The sequence below is a fragment of the Fusarium verticillioides genome, chromosome 6, assembly GCF_000149555.1.
Source record: "Fusarium verticillioides 7600 chromosome 6, whole genome shotgun sequence".
NCBI classification, from domain to species: domain Eukaryota; kingdom Fungi; phylum Ascomycota; class Sordariomycetes; order Hypocreales; family Nectriaceae; genus Fusarium; species Fusarium verticillioides.
Genome location: NC_031680.1, coordinates 3,781,855 through 3,794,561, shown reverse-complemented (window position 1 = coordinate 3,794,561; position 12,707 = coordinate 3,781,855). Strand labels below are relative to the sequence as shown.

At 48.9% G+C, this 12,707-nt stretch overlaps 4 protein-coding genes across 4 annotated transcripts; 2 read left to right on the top strand and 2 right to left on the bottom strand.

Annotated features, from left to right (window-relative positions):
* Window positions 1–318: 318 nt before the first annotated feature.
* Window positions 319–5,492, top strand: FVEG_14861 (hypothetical protein; the record flags this gene model as incomplete). Its single annotated transcript, XM_018903878.1, has 6 exons — window positions 319–722; window positions 771–889; window positions 942–1,112; window positions 1,159–1,183; window positions 1,231–1,791; window positions 1,842–5,492. 6 exons carry the CDS (start codon window positions 319–321, stop codon window positions 5,338–5,340), a joined length of 4,779 nt encoding a protein of 1,592 aa, XP_018744492.1. The 3' UTR covers window positions 5,341–5,492.
* A 1,265-nt stretch (window positions 5,493–6,757) lies between these two features.
* On the top strand, window positions 6,758–7,361 carry FVEG_14862 (hypothetical protein; the record flags this gene model as incomplete). Its single annotated transcript, XM_018903879.1, has 3 exons — window positions 6,758–6,773; window positions 6,971–7,208; window positions 7,271–7,361. 3 exons carry the CDS (start codon window positions 6,758–6,760, stop codon window positions 7,359–7,361), a joined length of 345 nt encoding a protein of 114 aa, XP_018744493.1.
* Window positions 7,362–8,139: 778 nt separating this feature from the next.
* Window positions 8,140–9,596, bottom strand: FVEG_01561 (hypothetical protein; the record flags this gene model as incomplete). The annotated part of the gene is made up of 2 exons (XM_018888563.1): window positions 8,140–9,345; window positions 9,402–9,596. 2 exons carry the CDS (start codon window positions 9,594–9,596, stop codon window positions 8,140–8,142), a joined length of 1,401 nt encoding a protein of 466 aa, XP_018744494.1.
* A 515-nt stretch (window positions 9,597–10,111) lies between these two features.
* FVEG_01562 (hypothetical protein) lies at window positions 10,112–12,520 on the bottom strand (the record flags this gene model as incomplete). The annotated part of the gene is made up of 1 exon (XM_018888564.1): window positions 10,112–12,520. The coding sequence occupies one exon, from the start codon at window positions 12,518–12,520 to the stop codon at window positions 10,112–10,114; it is 2,409 nt and encodes an 802-aa protein (XP_018744495.1).
* Between the last annotated feature and the right edge of the window lie 187 nt (window positions 12,521–12,707).

Sequence of the window (12,707 nt, the reverse complement as noted above, 5' to 3'; positions counted from 1 at the left end):
TGAGGAGAGCGTTTTTGTGAATAATATTGTGTATTACCTATGTTGAGGCCCGGTGAAGTCACCGTGTACTACTCAATTGAAGGTCATGTTGTTACATGGTTTCAAGGCCACCTTCCGCTTTTATACGGAACTTCATCGTTATTTGGCCAATAGTTGAAGGGGCTAGTCTATGCGATAAGATGGGCGGCATTTCCTAGCCAGTAAGAAGCTCTGTGGTTGAAGTGGGCTTGTACCACTCTGCTTACTGAATTATCGTGCGACTGAATTCCCCGCACAAGCTTCAACATAATTCTTCCTTCTTTCATTCACTGTGCAATCATGGATCCGCTGTCGCTCGCCGCCAGTATCGCTGGCCTGGTGAGCCTCGCGGGTGCCGTTATATCAGCCGGTTACAAATTGAACTCAAAGTTGAACGAGGATACGAGCGACACCAAGACCCTGATTACCGAAACAGCAAACTTCTCAGGCATCTTGCTGGGTGTAAAGGCACACCTAGAGTCTTTCAAGGGTCTTGATGTCGATTTAGATGCCGTTCACAACACAATTGAAGACAGCAAGCTTACGATAAAGCTTATCGATGAGTTATTGGCCAAGCTCTCAAAGTCAAATCGGATTGAGATGTTTATCAAAGCTGGTGGGCGGGAGGAGCAGGCTGTCAAGTTGCTTCGGCGCATAGAGCAGTACAAGATATTCTTTGTTCTATGCTTTCAGCTTGAGCACAGGTAAGGACTTTCTTCGTCTACGTAAAAGAAATACTAATATAGGCCGAGCTCTCAATCCGAAACCCTACAGATACAAATGGAGGGGATTGTGGCTCAATTGAGCTCATTGGACAAAATTCAGAGAGGCGTTGAGAAGGCAGTTGGCAAGTTGGTAGATGCTGGTCAAAGTAAGTCGTTGTCTTCTTCCTGTGAAGCTGGCGCCTAAATGATACCGTGCAGTTCAGCAACAGGAAAAGATCATCAAGTGGCTTGGCACACTAACGGAGGATGAGCATGATGATCTATGCAAGCAACGCGATGCATCCTCAGCAGAGTGGATATTGAAGAGGCAGGAATTCAATAGCTGGCTCTCTTCCCCAGGTTCAGCGTTATTATGCCTCAATGGAACACGTAAGTACCTTGAATGTACTGCTACACGTACTAAGAATTGTCCCAGAGGGCTCGGGAAAGTCGGTTATCGTGTAAGTTTCGTACCACCTAGGCGGTATATCAGCTAACAGGTCTGCAGATCGAAAATCATCGAATCGCTTCAAGAGTCTACGTTTGAGCCTGGAAGTAACGCTGTAGTTTACCACTACTGTCGCTTCACTAACCCATCCAGCCTCTCAGCTACGAACTTAGTCGGGTCGCTTATAGGCCAGCTTTTCAAGCAATCTTCTAACCCCAGCGCACTCCTAGAAGTTGTGAATGTTATCTACGAAAAGCATCACAAACGATCATCTCACCCAAGTCTCCAAGATCTACAGTCGCTATTTACCAATGTATCAAACTACTTTGAGAGAATTCTCCTTGTTATCGATGGTTTGGACGAAATGAGTGGCTACTGGGAGGTCTTAGACTTTCTAGAGACTCTACCCGAGGCAGATACCGAGTTCAAGGTTTTTATAGCGAGCAGGGCTGGAATGGGCCTTGATGATGCTTTTTCATCATGCTTCAAAATCACAATCACCTCGACTGATGTTGCATCTGATATTGAGAGCCTGGTTCGCAAGAAGCTCAATAAGCGCCGATTCCGCGGATCTGAAGTTGAGGCAGTTATCAAAGAGCTAATTGTTCGTGCTGATGGAATGTAAGTAACCATCAAACCACACCACCAGAAGCTGACCGTTGCCTCTATAGGTTCATCTGGGTCATCTGTCAAATCGACCATCTTACTCGTGTCCGAACGACTCTCAGTCCAAAACTTGTGCAGGCCCTACCTCGCAACCTCGAAAAGACCTTTGAACAGGCCTTTCAAACGCTCGAAGATGAGGAAGAGAAGAAGCTTGCGAAGCGCATCTTACAGTTCGTTATGTTTGCTAACAAACCCCTCGATTTGTCAGAATTAGTGGAAGGTATTGCCATTACGTCAGATACAAAGACACTCGACGATGTGCAATCCAACTCATTACGTGAGAAGAGCTACGTCTTCGAGCTCTGTGGAAGCCTTGTTCGAGAATCACAGGCAACATCCAAGATTGATCTGGCACACTACTCTGTGTATCAGTTCCTCCAGTCTCCCAAGATCGAGGGCAACAAGGAAAACGAACTCTATCTTGACAAGTCCCAGGGCAATGTCGAGCTCCTCACAGCTTGCATTCAGTATCTGACCATCGAGAACGTTTCGGCTGGCGGAATTGCCGAAGAGGTAGAGGCTGCACTAGAAGATGACGATCTGTACATCAGCCCCGAAGTGTTTGCCAATACGCCGTTTCTTCAGCATGCTGTTAGTAACTGGCCAGCTTATACTTCAAGGCTCTCAGATACGGAGCTTAAGGATATCTGGACTTCTATTTTCCTTCCATTCTTCGAGCCTAGTTCCAACTACTTCAAATTCTGGGTTCGCAAAGCGCGTTATCTTCACGGATACTACAAGTATCCTCCGGGAATTACACCACTGCACGTCGCTGCTGTACACGGATTGCCAAATCTGGCAAGGATCCTTTTGGAAGATAGCCATCTCAGCAAGGCAACCTGGCAGATATCGAAAGCCAAAGTGGGAAGTAGGACGCCGCTACATATGGCTATCGAGAATGGCCAAAACTCGGTGATTGAGCTGCTTCTGGAACTTGATCTTATCGACGCAACTGATGAGAGAGGTAGAACCCCTCTGCACCTAGCTATAGAGTGTGCAAACGAAGAAGCTGTCTCTAGGCTGATCTTAGCTGGTGCAAATGTGAACCACTGTGAGGCTGATGGACGAACACCCCTCTTCATCGCCATCGAGAACCACTGGGATGGTCTCGCAACACACCTCGCAGAGATGGCGAACCAGCATACTACCATGCCAGATGGACGCGGGCCATTTCACCTCGCGGCACAAACTGGAAGTGCGACGTGGATGAAGTGTCTGATGCTGGCATTTCCTCCAAGGGCCGTAAACAATCGTGATAGTCGTGGCTGGACCCCTCTACTCTACGCCGTTGACAGAGGCCATTTGGATGTCGTCAAGCTTCTACTATCAAATACGAACTGTGTAGAGGTCGGTGATAAGAACGGATGGACGCCCCTGCATGCAGCTATCAAGCAACAGAATGTTGACTGCGCTATGGAGTTACTGATCTCTAATATTCCCAAGTTACCATTTTGGCAATATAGACCTGAAGAGCCTGTAAGAGGAATGCAAGAACCTGGCCCTGAGATGACAGGGAAATATGGTGAGGCATATAGGTCGAGACAATCTGCCACGGCAACTAGGGGAGGCCCAAGTGAAAGATGGAGTGCCTGGGAACAGCAATCATCATCTGAACCCCCCCAAGAGGCGACAGTCTCGTCACCGTTACTTCTGGCAGTGTCGAACAATTACAAGGTTGGGGTCGAACTGCTCCTCCGACATGCCGAAACCTACGGTCGAAAGGAAATAGGCCTACTAGAAGAAGATGGTGAGTGCCTCAAAGCATCGATGATGTTGACGGAGACAACCATCTTCAAGAAGCTCGTTCCGGTCGTAACGGCAAAGAGCATACTGGCTGTCCTGCCTGATTGTCTCGAGAAGGGTGGAGTGTTCATGGAGATACTGAAGCAAAGACTTGACAGTGCTTTTGCGCACCAGCAGCTTCTACCAGAGGCTTTGTCGGATGGCAGGCTGTCGCTTGAGGTTCCGCATATGATACTGGATACCTGGCCAGTCCAAGCCACGTCACTTCCGGACAACATACTTGACATCGCTGTAAAGGTTGGAAATGACCACGAGTTACGCTTGATGAAGCGTCTCATAGATGGAGGAGCCAATACCTCTTATATCGACACGGACGGACAGACCCTGTTACATACGGCAATCGATCATCTCAATTGGCCCGCTACTACCTTTATGATCCACAGTTTGCCTTTCAACAAGGGGATATTATCCAGCGCTCTTCACCTTCTCGTTGACGAGGCTCCAACACAAGAAAAAGAAATCATCCCTGAGATTCTCGCAATCCTAAAACTGCTTCTCGAAAAAGGCGCTGATATCAATAGACGGGATAAATCTAACCGCAGTATCTGCCACTTAGCAGCTGGACGAGATGACAGTGCGTTCTTGATATGGGCGTTGGATAATAACGCGATAGTGGCTCCTCCAACCTCGAGAGATGATACTCCAATCACCGTGGCTGTGAGGTATCGGAGATACGAGAACCTGAAGTGTCTTCTAGATGACATTCTTTTCACTGCGCCGGAGTCTCTGGTGGAGTTTCTGGCTACGCCGAGTACAAGCTATGGGCCACCTCTCATACAGGCCATTGAGATCTCCGACATTACAAGCCTGACTGAGCTTGTGGTAGCTGACAGGATTGCCGAGCCGCTGGTTAAGAAGGATATCGATGAGTATCAAAGCAGGCGGCTCACTGCTTTTACTGATGCACTGTGTACTGCTATTAGGAAGCAATCGGATGAGGCTGCGATGCTATTGATCAAGTCTATGAGCAACATCTCATCTACAAGCTCGTCAGGAGAGACACCTCTTCATACGGCAGTGAAAGCGGAAGACGAGAAGATGGTCAAAGCGTTGCTTGAGAACGGGGCACAGGTGAACGTACCGCATCGTGACACCGGGGAAACACCATTCGCAGCTGCAACAGTCGCCAATCTGACAAGTATCAAGGCTATTCTGAGCGAGAAGCAAGTAGACTATCAGCCCCAAGATATCATTGCTGCAGCCAAAGCTGGAGACGAAGGCCTGGTTGCAAAAGTCCTGGCTGTGTATCCTGACGACCAGTACAATCAGAGAAAGGCACTATTCACCGCACGGAAACTACGACAGAAGAAGATTGAGAAGACACTCTTGGAAATCTTGCCAGCACAGGCTCAATCTTCCCTGGTAGACGATATAACCAGAAATGCATACGGTGATACAGTTCTTCACCAGGCGGTTCGTGCGATGAACCCTGAGAAACTCAAGTCCTTGTGCAGCGGGTGTGATAAAGAGCTTCTGGATGCTCATGATCTTGGTGGCGACTCTGCACTGATGCTTGCTATACGGATGTGCCACTGGAGCGGCGCTGAGGTTTTGGCTAAAGAAGGGGCGGATATAAATGAGGCGCTTGAGAAGGCACATGCCGCGAAGTGCGATATTTGGATTGATAAGCTGAACGAGCTTCAGAATCGTTATGGTAGGGTCAGGCAGCGCCTGTTTGCTCCTGGGAGTGGTAGATTATAAGATTAGCTTTTGATAGCCTGTCCTTAGCCTGGTGTGGCAGTAAGCGATAGTGGTCACCGTTACCTACAATTCTACAGAAAGGTTGAGGTGACAGCCAACCAAACAAGAAACCATGTAAAAAGAACCTCCACTAGTTCACTGTATACCTACTACCAGACTTAGATGCTGGAGAGATTAAGTGGACAGGTAGCAAGAATTAGTATATAAAGAGAATGGCTCACACTCAGAACTATTCCGTTCAGCCAACTTCGTACGTTTTCACTTGGAGATAAGCCAAAAGTCTTCTACGTTGGTGACTATAGCATGCCAAAAGGCGGACAGGACAGCTTCACAGGCCCGTCTCTACATTTACAGGTTACTTAGTGATCCCGACTCCAAGTTTGTCCCATCAAAACCTGATCTGGCGAAACCCAGAATATACTCATAACACTGGAATGAGATGTGGTGTAGAAGTTGGAAGTAACACCAGGAGGCCACGGGCTGGCTGTAGTTGACAGCGCTGTGCCGTCGGGAAGTTGTTTTGTGACCGTCCAGTCCGATATCTTCCCATCCGTTGATATATTCCCATCACCTCGACAGATAGCACCACCTGGAGTGATCCACCAGAGACACACAGTCGCGCTGTCTCTGTAAACAGCAGTCATATTACTTGTGCCGACACTGCCAGCGCCGGTAACAGATTGGACTTTCCAGCTGTCAAGATCTTCCCCATCGCGATGCGCCTTAACCACTCTTCCGGTTGCACTAGACCAGAAGATTCTGATTGGTGTCCCGACGCCAGAAACGCAGAGTGCACTTCCACGAGGTCTTGTGTCAGGGTCAGTATGAATAGTAAATCCTTTCCACGTCATGGAACCACCGTCAGAAACGAGGTTACAGAACACACCGCGGAGATCGCCATCTCTCCCACGATAGAAGACGTGCACACCTTTTCTGTCCTGGCTAGTCGCCCTTATGAACCCGGCTTCAGTGATGGTAGCCGACTGAGGCCCGGCGGCATAGTTTGCAACGGACCAAGCCCTTGTGCTGTTCCCCCATACAGAATATCTCAGAGCTCCATCTCGAGCGACCCAGCAGAGAAGAGAAGTGGTAGAGTTGGGAGATACAGCGTCGATGACCCCTCCATTGTTGAGGTTGGCTGTCTCGGTTGCGAAGGCATATGTTTGCGGGCTCCAGCCCCCCCCGGAGCCAAAGTATAGAAAACCTCTGATTATTCCATCTTCCCTGATGTAGAAGAATTCTTTGTGCCCGGTGTGACGCGATGTATTGGTAATGCTACAGAACCCCAGTCCATCGATTGACGGAGACGTGATGGTGCTTGCTAACCAATTGCCAGTATTCCAGTCTAGCTTAGTTATTTTCTTGGCCGAGTTGCTGGCCCAGAAAAGTGTTGAGTCCATAGGTTGTGGAACAGAATATGCCGTCACGGCTGAGTACGTGACCTTGGTCTCTGGTGCGGGGATGATCAGCTCATGAGGAGTGCCCCAGCCCTTGTTCATGTCAGCAATTTCGTATGACACCATCGTCGTGGAGCCTCGAATATTATCTAATCTGGAATTGAGGGTGAAGATGAGGTCCATCCCAGGGACGATCAAAAAGTCTTGACTGGAGAACATCAAGGATGTTGCAGATGGTGGCGTCTTCTTGCTGCACAAGACTTTCATTGTCTTTGAGTCTTGCACCCACACCAGCACCTGGACCTTTGCAACAGGTATAGCCGGCCAAGCCAAGGTAATAATCCCTGCAGTGTATGATATCTTGGGCTGTGGAGCAGGGAGATCTCGCGGTACAGACGGAAAATTCCAAGCGGCGCCGAAGATGCCCCGGACTTGCGCGGCGTTTGTCGCGCGGACCTGCACCGTGCTTGGGTATGGTTCTTTTGGGTTGTCAATATCCAGAACAACTGACGTGTCCGAGCGCCGCGTGGTAGAAGAAGGGGTGACGGTAGTCACTCCGGAAAGCAAGAGTTCAAATGTCAAGGGTCCAGCCGCTCGCGAGGCGCTTTCGATATGGAGAACTAAACTCTTTGAGGGAACAACATAGTGGGACTCAATCGCATCAATAGTCCATAGTGGAATGTTGAACATAACGAAAGACAGAGCGGTGTAGAGCCCGACGGCCGAAATCTTGGTAGACTTTTGACGAGCGGCAAGGAAGATGTGGTACCCTTCTTGAAATGATGGGTCCTGTACCGAAGAAAGACGTTGTCCCTCCTTTGTTGCTTGGAATCGGATCGTGGCCGTGGTTACAGGCTCAACAGTCAACGCATTCAGGACCACCAGTTCGCAATCGTCTTGTGACTGGCCCGGAAGATCCCAGGTGGCCATGACAGTCAGACAGGCCATGCTGGCAGTCAGATTGAGTGGTGGTGGCAATATTTCTATGGACTGAGAGGAAGTGTACGGCGAGTCACGGATCTCGGCTGGCTCAGAGCTCAACGTCTTTGCGACAGCGCGTATTCCAGTAGTGGTAGGAGTGCATGCTTCAATCTCCAACAGGTGTACTTGTTTCGCAAAATCAGAAGTTGCAGCAATGCGTACACTGGTCGAATACAATGGCCGAGATGCGGCAAGATCATCTTGAGCGACGATGCAGATCCGATAGTCTCCTGGCGCTACCCTTGGCATACTGACTGTGAGATGGGTTCCGTTTATAACAGACGGGAAGTCTAGTCGGACTTCCTTGGGAGGGATCATGGATGGCATATGAGTAAGCGTCTGGGCTGGGTGCCACAACCCCTGCACCACAGTCTTGCCAAAAGACGCCTTGGCCCGAACCCACATCCATATCGAAGGCGCACTAAGAAATACTAGTGGGCGGTGTCGTGAAGGTTCGTGAAGCACTCGCGGTTGACATCATGATCGCGTCAGGATTATTTATGTCATCTCTTGGACTAAAGATGATGTCCCAAGAGAGAGGAGTAGCATCAGCCTGGAACTTGAGAGGCACCTTGGACCAGTCTAGCATAATTGTCTCGTCGTGTTTGAAGCTGGTTGAGATTGGAACTTGAGGATCGAGGCTAAGTCCCTGGACAAGACGCTCCTTCAACTCAGCAACCTTGGCCTCAGCCTTTTCCTTTTGTTGCTTAGCCTCAGCAGCCTTCTTCTTCAACTCATCCGCTTTGCCAGGAGCCATGACACTGTAGACCCCAACCAGTGAGCCCATCAAGCCAAACAATGTGATTAAGCCGTCGAGAAGACCGTCAGCCGTGGCCAATGAGCCTCCCACGACTTCAATACTGCTGCTCGCACTGCTCCGACCAACCTCTTCATCGATTCTTTGTCGGTTGCTTCTGACATCTCTGTTGTTCTCTTCGATCAGTTGATCAGCTCGTTCTCTGACGTTTGGCCTGTCCACTCGACGGCAAATAAGTGCTGTGATGGTCTGCTGCACGTATTCCTTTACCACCAGAGCCCCGAAAAACGTAGCCAGTTTCTGGGGCTGCTGCAAGAGCTGCAAGGCTATAGATGAGATATTATCCACCAGCATCTTCACTATCGCCGCTCCAAGCTGATCCAAGGATAGCTTCTTGGAGACCTGTATAGAGATTTCTGGTAAGGGTATCTTTGCGATTGTAACTGGAGGTTCGAGGACGATCTTGACATCCCATGTGCCTGAAAAGTTCAGCAGAAGATGTGTGTCGCTAACTGACGCGCCCTTGAACTCCATATCGTACTGCGTCGTGATAATCTCCTTGAAGATAAGCTGCACAATCTTCTCGCACGTCATCTCTCGGCCTGATGCTTCCTTCAGACCTTCTGCAAACGCCACGGTCGAAAGCCTGTCTTTCAGATCCTGGTAGGTAGGCCATTTATTGATGCTCATCAACCCCGTCTTGTTGTCGTACGTCAGCGTCACTGTGGGATTTGACAAACCCAGGATCGTATCTGTGCCCCGGTAACTACCTGTGGCCGAGTATAGCTCTCGTCCCCGCTGGTACTTGAGGTCTATATGGAACCCGCTCTTCATGAACAGCGTGAGATCAGCTTTCGCTCCGTATACAGTCTGCAATGTCCAGGTTAGTTATATCCTTACGCCGGTCTTGTCTGGGTGATACTCACAGCACTTTCTTCTTTAACAGTGATAATCGAAACCGTTGTGTTATTGAACTTGGCAAACGACAGGTCAACAGTACCTTCGTAAGTCGCGGCGACCGTGAGGCCAGACTGGTCAAGGGGTATGGTTGCCGATACTTTAAAATCATAACCAAAAAAGCCGACAAGCGCTCTTACATGGTAACCCTTCTCGTAAGACATCTTGTCACTATCAAGAAAGACTTTGGAGGCGTAATATACAGTTGCAGTTTTGAAGATCAGCCCGCTGTATCCTGTAGGCCACGAGGGGGAAGTCACGCTATTTGGCTGTATTGGATCAGTCAAGGCACGACGAGCGTGAGAGATGAAGAAGAGGTCTATCACTTGGTCATCAAACAGTGGTGATGGATCAATGGCATGTTACCTGGTAGCATGGTCACCCGGGCTCGCGATCTGTCGAGATCCGGGACTAGACGCAGAATCCCAGAGAGCAGCAGTGACGCGGGAGTCTTTTGGAAGAGCAGTGAATACATTTTGGAGTCGGAATTGATCAAGTATCCGAGCAGCTTTGGAAGCCGAACATTCAGAAGTTGTTCAGATCTGACACCCATTCCAATCAAGAACCTTTTAAGAGTTGAAGCAGGCTTTGCCCCTGGCACCTCTTTCTTAACCACAAGTTCAATCCCTTTTGCCATAGTTTTGATGTCGAGTTTAGCTTTGATCAAGTCTTGCTTGTCTTAAGATAGGTCAAATGTAACCTCCTTGACAAGAAAGGTCTCGGATCCAAGCTGGATGGTGGCATTGTCTGGGATTAAGAAGATGATGCTTGCTGATTGGACTTCAACACTGACTTCATCAAAATCATACTCAACGACCGACTTGTCAAGGTCGATTTGATAGTTGAGCACTGCAGTCTCGAAGTTATTATGCAGGTCCAGGGCCATCACGATTTCACTGCTCGTCAACACCTCAATGGCCTTGCTTGCAGTTGAGATAGTAGTAGGGTCGAGCAGTGATGAGCTGCAAAACGACCTGAAACTCTGAGGCCCATGTGGCAATTTGGGGATGGGTGACAGGACAGGCTGTTTGTCTGAGTCCAACCGAATGTTGAAAAAGACATGGCCGTAACCCGATGGCGGTGCACTTTGGCAATCCTGGATTTCTATCGTGTCGCCTGCTGCTGATGGCTTGACGTAAAAGGCCTTCTTCTTATCCCCCTCTTTCCAGTACAGCAAGGTTTTGGTGGTCTTGTCAAATTCTGCCGTGACGCTGTCCATCCAGAAATCCATCTTTTCCCACTTGTCGACCAGCCACTGTTTGATGACCAAGTGATAGACCTCTTCTTCATCTCTCACGCTCGTCGTGCCTTGACTGATCCAATAGTATTCGACAAAAAGGTTTGGTGGGATTACGTTGGAGGTCGGTGCCTGTAAACTTGGAGGGTCTGCTGCGATAGTCAAATACAGCTCCTTGGTGATTCCGGTGGTTACAATGCTGCAGAAGACGGGCCCAAGGTCTCGAATACCCAGGTGGGATGTGTCTGCTTCAATATCCGCACGGAACGCTTTCCCCTCGGCTATTTTCCCAGCGTCAAGAGAGATTTCCTCCGTGGCACCATCCGTATCTCGATTCGGAGAACTCACAACGTCGCTGGCGTTTAAGCTCATGAAGCACCTGGTCTTCAAGACTCTGATGGTCAGTGAGCCGGACATCAGAGTAAGCCAGTCGACCTTCATTTCTGTGGCCAGTTCTTGCAAAGCTGGCAAGTCTATGGCTGATCCATCAGTCACGTAGAGTATGCCGCCCGTTGTCCTGATCTTGGCATCAACTTGATCTTTATTGGCCAGGGCCAGACCTAGAATGGTTTCCGGGGCCGGATGGTTGTTGTGATGGTTCGCGCTGATGACATAGGCGTCGGCGACGAAACTTGAAAAGAACTTCTTGATATGGACAACAGCCATGTATCGTAGATAGTCCTTTTCGCGCGCCATGTAGGCCTTGGTTTCCTGCCACCATTCCGACGGCTGGTCATTTTTGCCATAAAACGTGCCATACGCCGGGTCTGTATCTGAGATCTTGCTGACTGCAAGCACCACGGCCGTATATACTGCTGATGGCTTGGGTAGAAGCTCTGGCTTCGTAATTTCTGCCATTGGGCTGGTAACCTTGTCCTCAATGCACATTGTAACGTACGTCCTGTGACGAATTTCCAGATTATTCAAGTAAGTTTTCCGCGTATCTGCGTCTCCGAAGTCCGGGAATTCTTCCTGAAGAATCTCCATGATCTTGCTTGGTCCTTTTCCCTTGAGATCCCATTTGTACCTGGGACTGGAGTCGGCAAAACATCGAAACCAGTCTCTTACCGTTGCCTCATAGCCAACTTTGAATTTAATTCTGTTGGCCTTTTGCTGAATCTGGGTATTGACCATACTACCGTGGTGCTGGACCTTGTAAATGGAAAGCTTCGTTGGAGGTTTCTGTTTCATGATCCTCCATCCAACACTGTCCCCAGTGAAATACATTGTTCCTTCTACTTGCATTTCTTTCGGAAGGGTTCTCATCAAGATACTCTCCAAGTTCACAGGAGATCTATCTGGATCGTAGGATAGGTCACCGAGACTGGGTTTGGCATCCCATTTCAGAATTGACTTTGCGGTAGGATAGTCAACCTGGATGCCCTTATAATCAAAGCCTGTACCCTCAGCCCACTTAAAAAGTTTGACCAACAGGTTCCGAGTATTCTCGAGGCTACGAGACTCCTCACAGTATGGTTGGTAAAACTGTCCCTTGAAGGCGAAGTCTTTCTTCCTTTGAAGAACAGCAAACCTAAGAAATTCCAAAAGTCCTTCGAGGTGGTCATCGTGTGGGTGTGAGTTGATAATAACACTCGGTTCAAATTTGTCCTTGTCAGAGAAGCGAGTGTTCCATATACGCTGCCCAGCTGCGAAAAGATACTTGCTGTAGGGAGCGGCATTCCCACCAGGCCTTTTGACTCCATCTATTCTCCTTGGGACAGCCTCGTATAACAAAGGCCCTCCATCAAGCAGGACAAGATGTTTTTTTTTGGTTTTATCGGTCCATTCTATGTACATGGCATCGCCGCGACCTGCGTAGATGACGTGAAGGCGAGGGCTGTAATCGTTCATGTTAAGGCTCACAAATGTGTTATAATATTTCGATCAAATTGCAATAAAAGAAGAAATTGTAATTGAGTAGGATGTTAAACGCCAAGTTCCTCAAGAAATGTTCACTTCGGGACTATGACAAGAATCCTCTTTAGCTATCGCTGACAAGCTAGCCTGAGCACGTTGCATTGCTCTACAGATACAAAAG